The sequence below is a fragment of the Cynara cardunculus genome (assembly GCF_001531365.2).
Source record: "Cynara cardunculus var. scolymus isolate 2C chromosome LG 3, CcrdV1, whole genome shotgun sequence".
NCBI lineage: Eukaryota > Viridiplantae > Streptophyta > Magnoliopsida > Asterales > Asteraceae > Cynara > Cynara cardunculus.
The window spans coordinates 12,074,086-12,095,828 of NC_037530.1; the positions used below are offsets into that span (position 1 = coordinate 12,074,086).

The window sequence follows — 21,743 nt, forward strand, 5'->3', positions numbered from 1 at the left end:
AATCCCTGTGAAAACGATCTTGGTATTATACTACTTTACTACTTGAAGCGATCATAGTGTCGTCATGCACTTGCACCGCCACTGTGGGGACTTTGTGCCCACTGTGTGAACACTTACGCTTCTTAGCTTGGTGCGATTTTTATTTCGAGATATTGACTTTCATTGGAGTGTTGGTCATTCATTTCATTCACACTTTCCGTGAAAAGAAAAAAAAAATTTGTTGTTTTGTTGCAATTATGGTCTACAGTGGGAAGTTTGTGTCCACTGTCTTAAGTTTTCATATTGGGTGAGAAAACTTCAGCTTTCTGGTTTTTAGTTTTATCCAATTACTTTTGGAAAAGGTGGTTCTTGGTGAAAAAGGGGGATTTTTGAAAAAAGTGATTTTTGTTTTATGATGACAAATCTTTTATATTTGAATTGTTTTTAACAAAAGAAGTGGGGAAGTGGTTTAACCAACATGTAATGCATACTTTTTGTCCCTTGTATCTTGGATAACCGGTTTTAGTGGGGTGGTTTCGAAGGTGGTTTTTGACAAAAGTGTTTTTGGTGTAGGAAATGAGGAAAAATCTTTTAGATTTGATTTTCTATATATATATATATATATATATATATTGATGATTAAATGATGACTATCAATCATGTATAAATAATTAATGTCAACGGAGCTTAAATTCGTTTTTTTAATTATATCTTGTAATCATAAAATATCAAAATTTTATTCGAATTTATGTGATCCAATCGTAAACACAATCATATTCTACGATAACAACAAATCCGACAATATTGAAAAGAAGAAAAATGTAATAACAAATCACATTTTCTAAATAATATAATTTTTACATATCTTTTTAAAATCTTTTAAGTTTTATTCAACTTTTATTTCTTCATTACTCACCAGAAGATTTCTGTCAATTGAAAAACTTTTGAAGTAGTCAAAATTTAACGTAATTATCAATCACATATAAATAGTTATTGTTAATGGAGCTTAAATTCGAAAAGGGATTATCATATCCTGTGATTATAAAATATCATAATTTTAATCATCGAAGTTTATATTCGTATTTTAATCATATCTTGTAATCATAAAATATCAAAACTTTATTGAACTTATATGATCTAATCATAAACACAATCGTGTCCTACGATAACAACAAATCCAACAATATTAAAAAGAAGAAAAATGTAATAACAAATCATATTTTCTAAATAATATAATTTTTACATACCTTTTTAAAATCTTTTAAGTTTTATTCAACTCTTATTTCTTCATTATTCACCAAAAGATTTCTGTCAATTGAAAAACTCTTGAAGTAGTCAAAATTTAACATAATTATCAATCACGTATAAATAGTTATTGTTAATGGAGCTTAAATTCGAAAAAAAATTATCATATCCTGTGATTATAAAATATCAAAATTTTATTTGAATTTATATGATTCAATCGTAAACATAATCATATCTTATGATAACAACAAATCCAACAATATTGAAAAAAAGATATGTAATAACAAATCACATTTTTTTAATATAATTTCTACATACCTTTTAACATATTTGAATTATTCTTCAACTCGCACCTTCTTCATCCCTCACTAAAGGAATTTATAGGATTTCATTTTGTTTATTATTGAAACTTTGAAAAACAAATTTTATTAAAAAAAAAGTAAATGGAAGAGCAAATCAAGAGTTGGAGGTTAAACTTTGGATATACAAAATTACAAAAAAATCCAGGTTAATTGTGAACTATACATTTTTCATACAGGGATAAAAAAGTCTTTAGCATATTCAACATTTAAAAAAATAAAAAAATTAAGAAAAAAGATAAGAGAATTTCTAGCATTAAAATGTGTCATCTCATTATATTTGGTTTCTCCTTTAATATATATACATAGATTACTGGACTCAACACCTATATATAAGGCTCCGAAGCAAAGGACTGAGCCTACCATCTTAAAATTATATACAAATAATAAGTTAGGAGAAGAGAATATACCTCCTTTTGAACGTTCGTTGTGGCCTTTTGGGTTATTGAAAGACTTGTTAGTGGACCCCCGATTTGATACAATTGTGGTCATATATATTTACTGGTTAATTTTGCTAAATGTAGTGTTCTTTTTAAAAACATGATACGTGAGCGTATATAAAAATGCTAGAGAGACCGACACACGCACGAGTTACGATATGATAGCATGAATTGCATTGAGTCTTATAATGGTTGTCTCCAACAATTTCTAAAGTTGGCCTATTATCTCCCTACCTACTTAAATGCGATGAACTTTTGGCATAATAGAGGATGTCATATGCCTGAAAACTGGGGTCTTAACTACATTTATTTCACAAACGTCCCTCAACAAGCAGGGGATTGCGACACTTTTGCTTGTTGGTTTATGGAGGAAATTTTGAAAAATGGTGATATAACCTATTTGCAGGGTAACCCAAGTTACGACCCTACAATATTTAATAGGACATGTCGAATGTATCTTGCTAAGGAGTTCTACAAGAATCCTATTCAATAATATATGTTAAGTTTGTGTATTTAGTTGTCAGATATGTTTTCTTGCGGACGTGCACTATTTTTGTAAACAAACCGTATTCAGTAATATATGATAAATTTGTGTATTTAGTTGTCAGATCTGGTGAATATAAATATATGTGTTTCACAGTACAACTTGATAAAAATATTCTCCTACACCATTTAAGTAGATAAAGCGAAACAATTACTTGACACTACAAATTGAAAGCATGATATTGTATTTAATCCAAATACAATTATGGGAATTCATTTAGATGAAGTTCTTTATATTTAGTTATCAGATTCTTGTTTCTTTCAATGTCCTTATCATTGTACCTGATTCTTCTTTCAATCTCCACGACTAGGAGGTCGAACTTGGCATCATCAATCCATGTTTTTCTCTCTTTAAATTTGTCTTTTTGTATCAGCAATCTAACTTTGCTTACGCTTAATTTGTTGTTTTGCATCATCAATCTTCCCTGCCTCTCGTTTATGCACTCTTCAATCTTGGATTTTTGCATATGAAGCTTCGTGCGTTTTTGAAGTAATATAGGGCTTTTTTTGAAGTCCTCCAAAAGATTCTTCATCCAATCGGGCATCATCGGTGGTATTTGTGTTCCTACCGGAGATGTCGGTATCCATTCATTTGCCAACTTCTACTACTCCTTATCTGTTGTTGGCTTTTTATAGCCAGAAGTGGAAGAGTTTCCATCCATTGTTATAAATAATATGAGAAGCTGAAGAGTTCACATCCATCTAAAGGGAAGGATAGGAATGAAAATTGAAATTATCATATTGAGTTGTCATTTCATATCAGTTGTCGCGTCAGTATTTGGGTGTATATATATATCTACCTTATGTTGATGAATTTATTACAAGAATTGTGCAACCACAATCTCTACAAAGCATTTTCAGTCTTCAACAATTAGTTGTATACTTACCACAAATGGCTGGAAACGCATCATCATCAAATCTTTCGTCTTGTCAAATCATGCCTACCAGGATGAAGTTATCAATTGAAAAGGTTGAAGCTGAGATCAATGAGATAGGTGATACATGGTGGAGTAACAAGGAAGAATTAGGATAAAATCATCAAAGGGATCCAAGAGAAGCGAAGAGCTATAAAGAAGCTAGAAAAAAATATTAGAGCTGATAATGTACGTGACGATGACATTGCTAAATAGTTTTCCATGATGCATAAAATGATAAATGAAAGAAAATATTGGATTGAATCGTGTAAAGCACTCTATCCAGACGACAATTAACGTGTATGTTTAGTTTCTATGCACATCCTACGCATTGTCAAGTGTTTTCATTGATGTTGTTGCGTTAGTATCTATGTATTAATGGTTAAGTTATGTATTGAAGGATTACTTATTACATAGTATTAATAAAACACAATACATATATGATATTAGTAAATTAACACATGCAAAAAACACAAGTGCATAATATTTGATCATTAATAAAGAAAAACAAATGGAAAATGTTTTTCTAACTAGGTTTATTTAAATCAAACTTATGCATAGTCGATTTTTTGTGGCTACGGGATGCCCTCCTAGCCGCTCTCATAATCTCTTCATCGGCTGGTAACGTACTTGGACAATCTCGATGATTATGTCCCTTTTGACAGCATCTACTACATGTTTTCTCATACAGGAGAGGATTCCCCAAACCTGCTTGGAACTTAGGTCATCCCATACTTTTTATTTGGGATTTTTGTGACATTTTCAACATTCTTTTATGAAGTGGACATTCTTCGCTTCTGAATAAAGGGTACAAGAATTGCAATTGTGAAAACTCTAGGTTTATTCGGATAAGGGTAGTGACCATAGATCAACCCCAAACTAAAACTTCACGATGTCATTGTGACTAAGAGAACACAATAAGTGGACTAAAGGGTACACAGCGGCATGTATTGAGTTTTAGTTTATAGTAAAGGAGGTCTATTTCATTTCAAAGTGACAAGTTAAGGGTCTAAATCTTTAGAAGGCAGGTTATTATGTTTTGAGACCCTTAAGTATTGGCTCATTGAGTTAACAAAATTCAAACATAAAAGCAGATAGTAATCAAAAGCTCCACTTCAGAAGTAGGGAACTCATGCATTCAAGACCAAGGAAAAGCAAAGCAAGTATCGTGATGGTCAACAAAAATAAATAGACAATAAACACATAATTAAAAATTGTTCATGAGCATAGAGTGGGCACAACAGACCCTAAGAACCATCAATGAGATCAACTGCATTGGGGTGGTAAATGGATCATCTTCAGGAGAGTTCACTGTCATGTCTTTTGTTTGAGAACTACCTGGGCCAGGAATGGGGCACCTACCTAGAGGAAAGAGCTTGAGCAAGGATGGGATCTTGCATGGTGAGCTACTTTTTAAGCATGAGCTCCCGTTCATGAGTATAGCTCTAAACGTATTCTACTATTTTCTCCTCTTCTCTCATGCAATCTTCGATCATAGTCAACCTATTGTTGATGTCTTTAAGCTCAGAAGAATGTCTCTCATGGTTCCATTAGCCAGAGGGCACCAGACAGATGTACGCTAGTGGCCACTTGGTTGGTGACTAAGACTTCTCTAAGTTTAGCAGTGGTAGGACGCTTAATCCACTTTAAAGTGGTATTGCTAATGGAGGTGGCTAACCACATCTCCTTTTGTACTAGGAACTCCAGCATCCAAAGTTAGTGCAGTAATAAGACATGGGAGGGGCAGACGTACTTTTTTTTATGTCTATGCTTGGTAAATGGCTATGATTATGAGGAAACAAAGATCGATATGCAAATTTTTTATGATGCAAAACAAAAGGCAACATTTGTCTTTGGAGAGTGTGGCATCGTGCATCGTTGGCTAGAGGTTGTGGTGAAGGAATTTGAACGAAACCGCAGCCTCAATGGTGAGACTGTTAGCAGGAAGGCATTTCCTCTTGCCATGGATCTCCTATGACTTGCCATGGATGGTCAAAGAAGCAACGGTTTTATCTTCTTTGTCCTTGGTGTTTCCTTGCATAAGAGTGGCAAAGGCACAATATTCGGGCTTCTTGAGGCCAATGACTCGGTTGATAATAGTGACATCGTATCGCACCCAGTGGCCATAGATCTTATATTTGGTGCCTCTTTCCCCAGCGGCTTCGACGTAGAACTCTTAGACAGGTGAGGCATTGGCTCTACGAGCGGTGGCGATAATGGAGTCCCATTTTTGTTGTTTTTGACCCAAGTTTTGACAAATGGGGTTTTCTTAAAAACTTAGGATCAAATCCCTTCTCCATGTTCAATTGTTGGTTTGTGAGGACTACATATTGGTTTGTTGCGGCATGAGTGGTGAACTACCTCAACTTCCCACCGAATAGGGACCCAGTAGGCTCTTTGAAACTAGGAGGAATGGTGGAACTTTCTTCATCATCCCCAAAGTCATTTGTAGGGGGAATCAGCAAAATCATCAAAGTCCAAAGAAGAAATTTTACTTTGGCCACAGTGGGCACTGCAGAACTGACGACCCAGAGAAAGGTGAACCGGGCACTCTCATCCCCCAACAAGATCCTTTAACTTTGGAAGCCTTCTTCTTTGACATTGTCTCTCCTTCTTCAACCTCTCTTCTCTCATTATCCTTTTTCTGAGCCTCCTCTTTTCTTTTCTTTTATTTCTTTCTTCATCCTTTCTTTTTTCCTCTATACTACCCTTTGAAATCTTTCTTCAGCCTCTCTCTTTTTTCTCTCATCGAACTCCTGATGGAATTTTTTTTCCTCCTCTCTCTTTTTCTTTTCTAACTCCTCTCTCTTTTTCTTTCTTTATCTTCTTTCCTTTTTCTCTTAACCTCATCTCTCATTTTTCTCTCCTCTTCTTCATTTTTCCTTATCACCACTTCTTTACATTATTGGATGATTCGTAGCCACTTTTGAAGTTGCTCTTGCATCCTCGACATTTTCGCTTCGGCTTCTTAGCACTCTTTCTCTAGGCATCGACATCAGTAGAAGGGTTTTGGGCAAATCAGTATCCATGGAGGTGATATGTTGTGACTCGACCTTAGTGCCCAAAGCGTTCAACGACTCTTCTTCAGTAACATCGGTGTTGGTTAGTGGCCGGTTCAGATCATTGGTCATAGTCTTCATGATGTTTTCTTCGTCCTCCACAACCTCCGATTCAGTGGTATGGGATGTTCTCTTAATTCATTTAAACCTACAGTTTGACATTCAAATAACCAAACCATTACATGTAAGGTTTTAAAGTCATTTAAAAGACCTCAAGGGGCTGTTTGTTTACCTTTTAATAGTTTCGTTAAAAGATAGTCTAAATCGCTAAGAAGTGAATCTTGTTTCGTAAAAAAAAGTCTGCATTTTAATGGTTTCAAAACCCTCTAAATAATTTTGTATCATGGGCCTCCTTAACCATTTAGGGCCCTAACTCATTTTGAACAATTACCAAACAATTATATTTCATTTTTCACAATATCATAAGAGTTCGTTAATCATTTTAACCATTTAATCATCTTCCACCAAACCATTCAGCAACTTCCAAAAAACCCATAACTTCATTTACACTTTCGGTTTGAGTTTCAAATGGTCAAACTATTACACTCAGAGTTTGAAAGTCATTTAAAAGACATTTAAATAGTCAAACTGTTGCACTTAGGATTTTTAAGTCATCCAAATCTTCTCTAAATTCTTCTAACCTACGGTTTGAGTTTGAAATATTCAAGCCATTACACGAAGAGTTTTAGAGTCATTCAAAACACCTCCTTTTTATATAAACCATAGTTTGGCTTTATGTGATAATCGGGTATTCAGATATAAAAGTTCGAGATGATTTGGAAAGGTGATGGTAAGTGGAAGGGTTTTTAGTTTGTGTATGTGCTTAAACATTTAAACTAATCCCCACTACCTAAATGTTATTATATATGAGATATTTGTTTTATCTCATGGGAGAGTGTGGTTAATTATTTTAATTCCCACCACCTCATTGTATTAAAATAGAGATCAAGCCTCCATAGTTACCTGTGGTTCCGATCCCAACCACCTCAATGACCCAAATCACTGAAGGTGTGAATATCAGCATAGCCACTACTGAACACCCACTTCCACCAGTCTCAGCCATCTTCTCTTCTCCTCTTTCTTTGGTCTCTAAACGTGCTCATGACTCATCAGCGATTGTCCTCACTGATGATGAAGCACCCACCACAGGACCTGAGGTTGCTCCTCTCGAAACACCTCAGTTAATGAACACCTATCCTCTCGAACGCAACCTGGAGAGAACCAGTATCAATCCTTCAGATGGTGCTGATGAACCCTTAGGTAATCCTCCATCCTACCCTTTCATTTCTTCTAACCCCGAGCTATCTTATGCTCAAACATCTTCTTTTTCAGGTCCTTGCGACGAAGGAATGCCAACCAAGGAAGAGAAATATGACATGGCTGATGATGTGAAGCTGCTACTCGCCGCCGTAGAGACTATCTTCATAAAAATGGATGAAGTCCATAAAGGCATGCCTCTCAGGGATGAAGTTTATGCTGACCTCTCAGCTGTCAAAGCAACGTCAATGAGATCAAGGAATAGCTTTCTGCGGTGCAAGTTGTTGCACACACCAACGCTGAGGCTATCTCTGCTCTAACCAGCAAACACGATGAAGCGAATACTCAGCTTGCCAAGCATGGTGAGCTGTTGCAGCAGATACTATAGCTCCTCCAACATCCAGTACCAGGTCCTATCCCCTCCTTCACAGCGATGGATTGCCTCACGCTGGATCAGGCTCCCGAAGTCGGTCTTCTTCAAGCTAGATCACTGAGCGAGCTTGAACAGCGGATGGACATCATAGCACTGAGTCTTGATAACCTTTTCTCTAGTCATGCTGATAACAAAGAAGGGGAGAAAGATTTAGATGTTGTTGCTGTTGTTGTCTCTTCAACTGAAGCTAATGCTCCTGGAGATGAAGCTAATGAAGTTAAGGTTGTTGATAAAACCATCACTTCCCATGAAGCTAATGAAGCTGAAGTCATTGATGAAGCCGTCAGAGCTGAGGCTGAAGCTCGTGATGAAGACGTTCCTATCACCCCTGCAACTGATGTTAGTGATAAGGGCGATGATGATGAAGACGATAACAATGAAGATGATGATGATTCTCCAACCCTTCATGACGCTGGAAAGGATCTCGGTGGTGATGATGATGAAGATGACGACTTCACGATTCAATACCACAAACCTGCCAGCTCTCTGAAAGGAGTCTCTCTCAGGGATTCTTCATCCTAGGGGGAGAAAGAGAAAGAAAAAGAGAAGGAGACTTCCACAAAGAACCAGAACACCGTATCAAAAGACAAACATGTTGTTGAAGAAGGAAATCTCAAGATACTCTTCAAACCTGCCATGCCTCAAAGTAGAGAATCCTCCAGGTTTGCTATTGTCACTTCCTTTTGTCAACTCTCTTCTGTCCCTTCTACTACCTGCGGTCGGCTAGAGGAATGGGTATTTGAAAACCCAACCTTCAGTGTTCCTAGTGACCAGCAGATGACTCAGCTTAAGGAGTCACTCGACCAAACTAGAGTAAAAATTTCTCTTCGTACCTATAGTTGTGGTGAGTTTGACTTCTTGTCCGAAGCTGAAAGACTCGAGGCACTCAAGGCTGAGGAAGAACCCAATCTTCAATGTCAAAAGACTAATGACAGCATAAAGCTGGCCAAGTCTCTTCCTGTTCAAGTTTTTCCAAAGAAAAAGTCTAAAAAGATGGTGAACGTTGTCAAGGCCCAAGCTAAGTTGATTTCCATTGCAGAGGCTGAACATGAAAAGGCAATGAAGCTGAACGACCGAGATAAAAAATGGAATGAAGATCGTCTGAACAAGAGAATAAGTCCTCACTGCATCTTAAATGTCATGGTCAGTGGACGGATGAAAGATGGTGGACTTCTTCTCTCAATACTTATCACCAAAGACAACCTTAAAGCTATCACAAAGTATCCTTCCTACCTAGGTGAGTATGGCTATAGTGAATGGTTAGAAATCTGCCAAGCCATTCAGTGCTCAAATTCAAAGCACAAGCCAATGATTGAAGACATCCTCAGCAAGTTGATCAAGTAGATGTCGAAGTTCGTTGATGTACCTACAAAGTTGTCACTGAATAAAGGTGGAAGAAGAAAAACCTTCAAGTCCTAACGATGGACCAACTCTGAGGAATGAACATGAAACAAAGTTCTCCTTGGACGAAGTCCTGAAGGATTCAAAGAAGCCAAACATTTCCATGTTGAACCTTTCTTTGCCAGCGACGGGTCCTTACATACCCAATATTGTGCATCTAAAGCCTGGGTTTGGATTTATTTTCCTTGACTATGAAGGCGAACACAGTTTCCAGAGAGTGTATGAGTTTAATATTTGTCCCATATAACACCTTGATTATCTAAGGTATTGGTTGAACAATGATATCTATGGTGAAATGATGGACCACAAAATCTGAAGAGAATTTCTACGTCGAAAGATGCTTGGAGAAGAAGCACCTGGTTACATCGAGTTCAACAACCTAGATTAGTTATGAAATTTTGTCTTGTAAATTTATCTTTCATTGTATATCTTATTTTTCTATGTCTTTTCTTTCAGTGTACAACTTATATGTAATAAGTAGAAATGTACTGACTGAAACACTTGTAATTTTCTTTTGATTAATATAAGTTTCATCAGCCTCACTGAAAAAGATCCCTAAAAAGAGTAATAGGGATACATGTCTATGAGTTCCAGTATGCTCTTACAGTCACTGAGAATCTTTAGTCAGTGAACATGCTTTCAGTTTCAGTTTCCCTTCTTATACTTTTCTTAAACTTGTAACTTAAGAAAACTTATAAAGTAAAGACTGCATCACTGAAAAAGATCCCAAAATAGTTAAAAGGGACATGTACTTTATATGTAACTTTTCCTTACTATTAAATCTTAAGGCAATTTTCTTTATGTTGCTTTGTCATCATCAAATAGGGGGAGATTGTTGATCCTCTCTCTCATTGATTTGATGATAATCCCTTCTAGCTTTTGAAGTATTATTGTTTCTGTTTTTTCAATTCCAGCAATCATCACTGAGTCTGTTCAGTGATCGTTGAAACACGCATTGTAATCCTACAACGACAGCGATACTTCAAGAAGACAAAACTCACACCAAAGAAACTTCAGTGAATGTCGAAGACTGAAATTGAAGATTAGTGACTGCCACGTTCGTGATCTGAAGCGGTATTCATTGATTACAACTTGGTCAACATATGTGTGAAGACTGCACAAGCCTCAGTGAATGCTAAAGAAACCTCCAGCGTTATTCTAGCATTCAGCAATCAAATGAAGCTTGCCATGCACGATTCTTTTTGTCTTGTCCTTCCATACACAAAGGACAAACCCATACCCTTTCAAGAGTATAGTAATGCACGGAGCTGACTAGTCGACTCTAGTGCCCACCAACTCCACAAAAGGATGTCTGCTCATGAATAGACAAATGTACTATTCACTGTTGCAAATGACAAGCTTTCCTCTTAAAACTTGACACGTGTTCCAACCCTTCTTATTTGCATTTAATGCAATGAGTATAAATAGTTAAATGCTCACTTCATACAAGAGAGATCACACATCTATCTAAAGAACATATACGCTTATCTTCAAGCAAGTTAGAATTTCTCTCAAGAATTCTAAAGTTCTTACCCAAGAAGACATCTTTCTGTCTTTATCTTTTCGGCAAATCTTTTCTATTTGCTAAGTATATTTGTGTGTAATCTTAGATTATTTTAGATAGGTTATCTTTACCTTGTCTATTTTCGCAAACAATCTGTAAAAAAATATGTATTGATCCTTCTTTATCAATATATATTTTTAAATACGAAAGTTTTCTATGTTTGTATTCATCCCCCCCACTCTACAAATTGTTCCTCTAAAACTTTTATAGACCCAACCGGGACCAACAGGATACCACATAGAGATATGGGTTGAAAGCTATAATATAGTGCAATGGTGGAGTCTGAGAGAAATACTTTCAAAATAGATGGTGGATAGTTATGGCTTACTGCATGTTGTAGCATTCCTACAACATTGTCTGCTGGAATTTGTGTTTACATTTCACCACAAGTCTTACACCCATGCTACCCTTTAATATTCTGTTATTTTATCATTGTTAACTCAGAATCAAACTGAAGTCTTCAATTTCATTATCTGAAATCATCTCTTTCATTGGACTCCTATTAAGTCTTTGCTACAATATCTATGGACGATATTCGGTTTTTACCACTTTATTACTTGGAAAAGACGACAATTAACCATATTGTATACTTGCTTTGTGATTCATTTTATAAGTCTAAGGGTGTGAAAAATATCCTACCAACTGCCCCGATCCCTGTCGAGGCCCCACGGGTTCCCCAATTCTTGTTGGTGAACCCATTAAGGATAAAATCGAAACCAAAACCTGCCCAAAAAATTACAATATGTTATTTTCCACAACTAAAAGTAAATTACAGTTTTTTCAAAAAATGCAAGTCTAAATGTCTCAATAATCAAAAAAATTACGTTCAATGTTTTAAATTACAATATAAAAATAAATAGAAGTTCAAAGATCATCCAACTATCACAATTTCACGATTAGACAAATAAACTAGATTTTTAGTGAGATTTATTTGGGGTGTTGAAGTAAATTGGATTAAAGTCTATATATAATGGAAGTTGACCCACTCTCTAGTATGCAATGGAAGTTGTTGTAAGACAAGTGGATGAAGCAAGGTCCTAGTGATGGTGTGAAGAAAAAAGGGAAAGAGATGATTTGGCATTACGATCGTCAAACAAAACCAGGTTTGATGGTATGGTCCAAGTGAGTGTGACTTGGTAGAATTTTGACAAGAATGATCATACCTTTGCTTTTGAGGTCCAGAATGTTCTTCTTGGGTTATGCACCGACGGTTTCAACCAAATAATTGGAATTTGAATCCGTATTCACTATGGCTCATCTTTCTTACCATCTACAAATTACCTCCTTGGATGCGTTTGAAAGATACAAATGTTAAACTTGCATTGGTCATTACTAGTAGAAAGATCCACGATTAGAATTTCGATGTGTTTATTAGGATGCTAATAGATGATCTAAAACTCTCATATTTTCTTTTGCAATAGCCCCAACTCTAGTTCGGTTTAGATGACGAGAAGTTTGATGAAACATACAAGTCTATAATTGCTAGAAAGAAAACGCAAATATAAAGATGGAGAATCGAGACGGATACGATTAGAGAGTTCAACAAAGATAATGAGATTTACATGAATCTTGTATATGCTCATCATTTTTGTTAAATTCATGAATCATATCAGTCTCGATTTCCCATTTTTCTTTTTACAGTTTCTTTCTAACAATTATAGACTTGTATATTTTATCAACTTTCTCGTCATCTGAACCATAATTGAAGTGGGGGTTATCCAAAGAAGACATGAGATTTTTTGGCTTAAGCTTCTCCAAACATGGTTTGGTTCCACTGAAGAAGCCACCGGTTGATTATGCAACTCTTGAGGATTCGTCTTGTTATGAGTTACAGTTGGAATGTTGTCATCATTACAATCTTTTTATTTCATTTAAAACTCGTTTTCTTTCAATGTCGAGATACACTTTATATGATCATTATCATCATATGTCCTTAATGGGTATGCATATCAAATGAGGGTTTCACGTTTATGAAACTAGCAATGAGGAAGAAGAATATGAAAACAAGGATGATGATCCATATAAAGAAAATGAGCCTATTTTATCTTATCATTTTGTTTGATAACAAAAATGACTTTATATCTTATTTTCAGATGGGAAGTGGTAATAGGGATAGAGGCTTTAGCAAGGGTAGTAGCAACTCTGCCGAGCGTGATGACCCTCATGTCAATGAGTCCAATAATTATGGACTAGGCACTATCACTAAGGACTAGACCAGACCAACAAGGGGATGGGATGGGGGTTCTGGCCTCGTCCCCTAGATCGGGGTTGAGGACTAGAGGTCCTAATACTATGATGCAAACCCCTTGCATCTGAGTCAGTGGTCATCCGTCCAAGTGGCAGGCACCGCGTATGTAAATTTGGTATAAGGTTTTTATTGTGTTACATAATAAATTGATACTAATGTCTTGTGTGTTGATATTTTGTAATCTTGTTTACTGGTTTGTAGGCTCACTATAGGGATATCGCTAGGAATGGCAACGGGCCAGTTTTTGGCCGATTTTTAGTGTCTACGTCCTCAAAACCGTTAACCATAACCATCCCCATGACCATCCTGATCCCCGTCGGGGATCTTATCGGGGATCCCCATCGAGTCCCTACGGTTTCCACGATCCCCGTTAGGGAACCCGTTAAGGATAAAAATCAATGTTACCCGTTAAGGATAAATTCCGATGTTACCCTTTGGTTATACTGGAAACCAAAATTGAACTCGAAACTGAAACCGAACAAAAAAAACATAAATTTCTCAAATAAAAATCAAGGAAGCATTGGGAATAAATCATGACAAGAACTAGGAAATAGGAATAGGATTTAGGCCTTTAGTTTGGTTTTGGGGCTTTCACATTATAACCTCTTGTAGTAAATATTATATATATATATATATATATATATATATCAGGCCGGGATAGTGAGTATCGGCCCCGTCCCCATTAAGATCCCCGAAAATATCCCCGATCTCTGCCATGTCACTGTTAAGATATCACCGAACCCGACCCAAATTGTTCGGTTTTCACCGTCCGTTTCAATTCTTTTTGCCATCCCTAGATGTCGCTGAGGCTCAAATCAGGCTCATGTTCAAGCATTTTCGGGTTTGTATATAGTTTAATGCAAATTGTTTATTTCAATTTTTTTACTTTACACAAATAATGTGCATGTGTAAGTTTAACTGGGAACCGCAGATGAAGGCGGAAGTTTACAATGCCTTGTGGCGTACCTTGCAGAATAGGTACCCGGACCAGATAAGAGATATATGCAAATGGGCCTAAGAGACAAACATTAAACATAGATGGGGTGACCTTCGATGGTCAGGACTTCACGCAGGGGACCCCTGGACTGGATCCTAGAGACACATTGGTTGGATATGATTGATCAGGTATGTGACTTAATCTTTGTAATATTTCGTAATTGTTTTTATACTAATTTATGTGTTATGTCTTAACAGGTGTGGAATATCGACACATTTAGGCATCAATCTAGGGTCGCTAGGGCCAATCCAGCCACTAGTATGAGGGATGTCGTCAAGGCACAATGGGGGATCGATTAGTATCGTTCGGCATCAGGATCACATAGTAATTTATCATCTATTATACTAAATGTATATAGTTTATGAATAGATATGATTTTGTTGTCTATTAACTACCAAGTATGAGTAGATATTTTCGGTGATCCATCAAAAAATTAAATCTCAATTATTTCAAAAAAAAGAAGTAAACATAACTACCGACAGATTTTCATCGGTAAATTTAAATTTGATTGTTGGTGATCCACCGGTAATCCGTCGGTGAAATCTGTCAATATTTGTTATGTCAATGATTTGTCGGTGTTGAGTACTATGGGTGAATGTGAACAATGGTGATATCCACGATATCCTTTTTGACAGACTTTCACCGACAGATCCCATTTTTAGCAACGGATTAGTGATGAATATTATCTTCAATAAAAGTCCTTTGTTTTGCAATGAGCCTACTCCACTCTTAATAGGTCCATCCCTGTTCGTGTATGTTAAGTCTTTCTCCTAAAGTCTTCACCTTCACTTTCCTCGAAGTACACCTTTTTTTGGCAAGTCAATGACTAATCAACAACGTATTTGGAAAACAAGCAAATGTTAAATTTTAAATGGTGCATAATAATTATCTCTCAAACGGGTAGAATTTATCATCTGAGGTTAACAAAAAGAATCTTCAATATGCATCTCATACGAATTAAGAAGTAGTTCTTATAGAGCTTTAATATATGAACTTTTTATGTTCTATTTTTTTGATAAAACAATTGATAAGCAATTCTTCTTGATAATTCGACGTCTTATTTTTAATAATATTTATAAATAAATAAAAAAGAATTCAACAAAAAATGAATGTAGCTTTAAATTCATGTATGAAGAATTTGACTTGGATAAGTTTAGACAGCTGGATCCTCAAATAAAACCTACTCCTCCTCATCCAATTTGCGATGCTAAAACATCAAACACCAACTTGTATATATAATTTATATTATTAATTATTAATTTCCCTCTTTTTCATCAAAATGGAGGTAATTAATTAATATGTCACATCCCACATAAAAATAAAATGTATAGAAATCTTTTATTCAAGTATTTAAATAAATAAATATAACTATTATTTAACATTAATGATGATAAATTAATAAAATGGAAATTATTGATTGGTTTTGATATTCGCAACAACAAATTCGAAGCGGGTAGACTTTTGAATTATCTTATTTTTATATAATATAATATATATATATATATATATATATATATATATAAACCTAATATTGTTGAATTAATAAAAAAAATTGCTATAATTGATTCCAAAGCATGATATTAGAATCCAGAGTAAATTACAATTTTTCCTCCTTACCATTATCTCTCAGTATCATGTCTTGTTCATATCTTAAACTAATTACACTTTTGATCTTTATGATTGTCACTCGCTATCAAGTCTCGTCTCTATTTTGAATTAATTATACTTTTGATCATTGTGGTTGCCACTTTGTTACACTTTTGATCCTGTGACTAACTCTGTTAAAAAAGTTTGTTAACCTTAAGGGTGTTTTGGTCTTTTTATCATTTCTTTAATTTTAAATAAATAAGTTATTATGTATATACACATACCCCAACATAATAAGATGATACCCCGCCCCTTCACGACGACTATTCCCACCCTTCTCCCACATAACTTTGGTGGTACCACACCCCTTGATTCTGCCATCTTACTTGAAGAGCCGGTTCACCTTCTCCGGACATAGGGTTCGACGGTTTTTTTGGCACATCACCTTCTTCTTCACAACAAGTACCCCCACCCCTTTACTTGACGGTTCATATACCCTTACTAGAAGATCCCCTCTTCTCCATGGTGACTACGATCAAACCCCATGCCCTCTCATTGTGACAAAACGCTGACAACACCATTCTCCGCTCTCCTTTTTTCAACCCATATTTGAAGTTTTTCAATTTTCTTATATGGGGTTGTCAAATTTGAAGCTTTTCAATTTTCTTATTTATGTTTCTCAGATTTGAAGTTTTCCAGTTTCCAAATTTTGGTTTGTCAAATTTGAGTTTTGATTTTCATATTTGAAGCTTTTTGACTTATATATTGTGGTTTATCAAATTTGTTAGGTTTTATTTTTGTGATTTTTGATTCAAGAACCCGGTTAGCATCAATGGGGTTAAAAGGATCATTTGGTTGCATCACACAATTCAACTCTAAGAACTCAAGGAATCAAAGTATATGCAAAGACTGTTCTTTATTTTGGTTCTAGATGGATTTGGATCTATTTCAGATTGATTTGTTTTTTATTTGTTGATATTTGATCTTGAAGCTGGTATGGTAGACATTGTTAGTGTCCATGGAAGGGGAGCTATATTGGTGTTGATAATGTTGGACAGGTTGTCGTAGGAGTTGGTTTCATTTGTAGCTTTTCCATGGTGTTTATGTCCCTAAGCTACTCAAATGTCCGGTCTTAGTTTAGAACATCCAACAACTTTGCTTGGAACCGGCGGTTCTCATGATGTCTCAAGCTTTGTTGCCTTCCATTTTGATGATGCTGGACAATCTGATATGAATTTAGTATCATTTAGTTGGACAATTTTATGGGTTTACTTTCGATGGTAGAATTGGTGAGTGGCTAGTTTGATGGTTTTTGTGTTTAGGTTTACCGGAGAAGATGACTGAAGGGTGAGGAGTAGTCGGAGAGGGTGAGGTGGGATGGGATGCATCAACCGGTGGTCGATTGTTGATGCTCTCGTCACTAAAATTTATTAAAAAGAATAGAAAATGACAAAAAAAAATCTAATAAAACAAAAAATAGGTAAAATTAGAAGAAAAGTAAAAAAGACCAAAACGCCCTTTACCTTCATTGAGGTTTTTTTTTTAACATAGCTAACAAGATGAACCAAATCTGGAACAAAATGGAAACTAGAGGGACCAAATCCAAAATAAAATGACAACCACAATGATCTTAAGTGTATTAGTTCAATATAGAGTCAAGACTTGATGGTTATTGACAACCACAAGGACCAAAAATGTAATCTACTCTAGAATCTATTAACCTAGTACTAGACACATACTACAACAAAATGTAACTATTTTAATAAAATATTTAACTGACACTTTTAAGTTTACAGAAATAATAACTATACTTTTTATACAGTAATTTGTTATGGAAGTTAAGCAACTTTATTACAAATTTACATCTTTTATAAAGAATATAGACAATTTAACAAATTTATATTAGCTTTTTATAATGAAATTAGACAACTTAATATAATTTAAAAAATAAATTGTTCTATTAACTGTGTTATAAGACACTTTCAAAAGGTGTTTATATGAAAAATTTTCAAGAAATATTCTGTAAAATATAGAATATGACAATTTACTGATCGAGTATTATTGAGTTGGTTAACTTCATTATGACAACATATGACCAACTTGTATGACTTTCTTTTAACAATTTATTGAAATGTATCATAAGGGTGGTGCCTGATTAGTTTGAGGTTGGCTTCAAAAGTCAAAAGTGTCTGGAAGTCCCAGGTTCAAATCCAAGAAGGAAAAAAAATCTTCTTGTGGCCACGGAGGTTCAAATGCGATGACTTCGGTCTACCTGCAAAGCAGATGGTTGTCCTGGGATTAGTCGGCTTGCATAGCGGATTGGATATCAAAGTTAATAAAAAAACCAATTTATTGAAATATCTTTATATAAATGTTTATAATGGTTCGTTATAGGTTCATCTTTGTAGTGGCGATACCATTGGAAAAACACAATAACCCAACAATTTTTTTTGCCATTTGAGTAAGTTTGTAAGATTTAATTTGATTAATCATAGCATGTAAAATAAAATCTATATGGTAAATATATTTTACAGTCAAACGTTATGTTAAAACTGTCAATTACATGTTTTCAAAATTGTCTGGTTTTTGTATTTCAAAAAATATCCTTTAAATATTCAGGTGTCCACAACAATTCGTTATTAAGTTTATCAAATCTACACTCGTAACTTATTGGAATTAGTCTTGTTCTATTTCAATTTTCTATATTTCAATTCCTTTAACAAATTTAAATTAAAGTTTATTTGTTATCAATTTAATGAGTTTAATTAGACTCACAACATATTTGGTCCACTACACATGACTAAGAGGTAGTAATTTAATGATATAAAAAATGGTTTATCCAGTAAATTTCTACATAGATAACTTTATACAGAAAGTTAGAAAAAAATCCTAACATGTTCTCTTAAGCTATAAAAAAACTCTTCATTTTAATTTACACAGACAACTTTATCCTTAAAATAGAAATAGAAAACAACTAAAACCTAAAATTTCAACTAAACATCACCCATATATTATGAATCTGGTATTTCAATGTCAAATTAAACAACGCGGCTTCCTTTTGCTAAACATGCATCCCACTCCACCCTCACCTCTTACGTATATATATACGTGTGTGTATACGTATATATATGTATATACTCCCTCCACCTAAAGCTCATCCTCAAAACAACCATGGTTTCCAATTTCACCATTTTAGCTTCATTTCTCCTCATCATCTCAACCCTAATCAACTCCAGCTCTGCCACCATCCCTCGGAGACTTGCCGTCGTTCAGACACCACCCACCCTCCTCACTTACCATAAGGGGTCTCTTCTCCATGGCAACATCACCGTCAACCTCCTGTGGTACGGCAACTTTTCGCCCGCCCAGAAAACCGTCATCCTCGACTTTCTCAAATCTCTAAACACCCGCCTTCCGCCACCGCCTTCCGCTGCTTCGTGGTGGCAAACCACCACCAGATACAAAGGTGGCTTGCGGACCATACACGTTGGGAAACAAATCGTCGACAAAAAATGCTCGCTTGGGAAATCGCTTAAAGAATCGCATCTAATTTCTTTGGCTTCTAAATCTAAAGGTTTTAATGTCATCAGCGTGGTGCTGACGGCCGCTGACGTCGCTGTGGCCGGGTTTTGCATGAATCGCTGTGGGACTCACGGGTCGACTCGGGTGAACAAAGGCCACAATTTCGCCTACGCGTGGGTGGGTAACTCGGCAACTCAGTGCCCGGGTCAATGCGCTTGGCCTTTTGCTCAGCCGATGTATGGCCCAAAACTACCATCGTTGGTGGCTCCCAACGGCGACATTGGCGTCGACGGCATGGTGATCAACCTGGCGACGGTTCTGGCGGGGACTGTGACGAACCCATTTGATGGCGGGTATTTTCAGGGTCCAGCTACTGCTCCATTGGAGGCGGTTACGGCTTGCACGGGTATTTTCGGGTCGGGTGCTTTTCCCGGGTACCCAGGAACAGTTTTGACGGATAAAAAGACGAAAGCTAGCTACAATGCACAAGGTGTGAAGCAGCGCAAGTATTTATTGCCGGCTATGTGGGACCCAAAGACTTCCAAATGCAAGACACTCGTGTGATTAAAGAAATGGAAATTTACGAGGATACGTATTTTCTTTTCTTTTTTCTTTTTTTCATTATACATAAATACAATGATGGTATATTGTTGTTTTAACTTGCAAAATGTATGAAATGAAAACTTTATTATATATGTCAATACTGGTTTTTAGGGGTCGTTTATTAAACATTTACCTGGTAAGTGTTTATCAAGTAATTTTCCCTATCTAATGAACATGGTAAGAATTGAAAATCTGACCCAGTAAAAGCAATAATAAAGATAAAGGTGTCTTACCCGATAAGTGATGATGATGTCTCTTACCCGGGTAAGCGTTTATCGGGTAAATAGTTACATATGATATCATTTTAATACACTACCATCTTACCTGGTTAAATAGACTATAGTGTTGACTCCTACCGATAAGCGTTTATCGGGTAAGCATTTGGATAAACGGCCAATTAGTTTCAGTTATTTGAAAATTACAAGAAATGCACCAAAATCAAAGAAATTTCATTACCTTAAAACCGTTATAGTTACATCCGTCGTTTAGCAAATATGATATGTTTTTCCTTGACTTTTGTGGATGTTATTATGTCACACTTTGAATGGTCATTAGTAGTTTTTTATTGCATCAAATCATAAGTTTTTACAATTTAGGTTTTTAATCGGTATTTAGATAGTTGTTTTAGATTATTATACGGCATGGATGTTTGAGTAACATCATTGTTGAATTATGAACGTTTGATGACACGTATTTTATCATCAAATTTTGAATCTTGGATTACAGTCGAATGAATTCTTCAAAGTTAAAGAAAATTAACCTATAATGAAACTCCTTAATCTATTTAAAATCGTAATATTTTAAGTCTTGTTAATAATAAAACAAGTAAAATATAAGTTGTGAATATTATTTTTTCGAAGAACTTTACTCGATTAATTATGTTGTCACAATTTTGACTTGGAACGGCATGAAATTTAGGATATAGATCGTTGAATAAATAACAAAAATGAAGAATAGATAGAGAATTTGAATTCTCTCTTTCTTTTTTCTTATTGGTTCACATTTATAATGCAAATATGAAAGATATTTATAGGTAAATTATTTACTCCTATATTTACCACTAAACTCCTCATATTTCTAGGTGTTTTACATGAACTTAGGGGCCATTTACTAAACACTTACTTGGTAAGTGTTTATCGGATAAATTTCTTAATCGGATGAACATGAGAAGGGTCAAAAATCTTATCGGGTAAAAGCGATGAGAATGATGGAGAGTCTTACCCGGTAAGTGAGGATGACGACTCTTACCCAAGTAAGTGCTTACCCATTAAATTGTTGCATTCGATATGTTTTGATGTACTAAAATCTTACGCATCAAAATAAATCATAGTGTTGACTCCTATCGGTAAGCGCATACCGGGTAAGCAATTGGGTAAACGGTCCCTTAGACACAAAAATATGCTAGAAACATGCAAGTTTATTTATTTTATGCCAACAATGCCTCCCCTAAATGGAACTTGCTCCTTACTCCCAATCTTTGAACATTTTTCTTGAAGATCTGTCCACTTTGTGATTTGGTGAAATCTCTACTACTTGATCTTCTATCTCATGATAATCAACATGAACAACTCCTTCATTCACAATTTCTCTCG

At 35.5% G+C, this 21,743-nt stretch overlaps 2 protein-coding genes across 2 annotated transcripts; both read left to right on the top strand.

The window, feature by feature from the left end:
- The first annotated feature begins 8,229 nt into the window (after positions 1–8,229).
- LOC112508963 (prothymosin alpha-B-like) lies at positions 8,230–9,912 on the top strand. Its single transcript, XM_025113831.1, has 2 exons — positions 8,230–8,724; positions 9,895–9,912. Exons 1-2 carry the CDS (start codon positions 8,230–8,232, stop codon positions 9,910–9,912), a joined length of 513 nt encoding a protein of 170 aa, XP_024969599.1.
- A 3,105-nt stretch (positions 9,913–13,017) lies between these two features.
- On the top strand, positions 13,018–20,259 carry LOC112508964 (protein EXORDIUM-like 2). Its single transcript, XM_025113832.1, has 6 exons — positions 13,018–13,074; positions 13,288–13,359; positions 13,644–13,879; positions 14,504–14,567; positions 14,637–14,717; positions 19,180–20,259. Exons 1-6 carry the CDS (start codon positions 13,018–13,020, stop codon positions 20,110–20,112), a joined length of 1,443 nt encoding a protein of 480 aa, XP_024969600.1. The 3' UTR covers positions 20,113–20,259.
- The last annotated feature ends 1,484 nt before the right edge of the window (positions 20,260–21,743 follow it).

Bases quoted from the DNA above. Each gene is read 5' to 3' on its own strand.
- LOC112508963 (XM_025113831.1), top strand. From the start codon at position 8,230: ATGGATTGCCTCACGCTGGATCAGGCTCCCGAAGTCGGTCTTCTTCAA.
- LOC112508964 (XM_025113832.1), top strand. From the start codon at position 13,018: ATGAGTTACAGTTGGAATGTTGTCATCATTACAATCTTTTTATTTCAT. The intron at 13,075-13,287 runs GTTTTCTTTCAA...TCTTATTTTCAG, and splicing joins TTTTATTTCATTTAAAACTC to ATGGGAAGTGGTAATAGGGA. The intron at 14,718-19,179 runs GCACAATGGGGG...CTCCACCTAAAG, and splicing joins GTATGAGGGATGTCGTCAAG to CTCATCCTCAAAACAACCAT.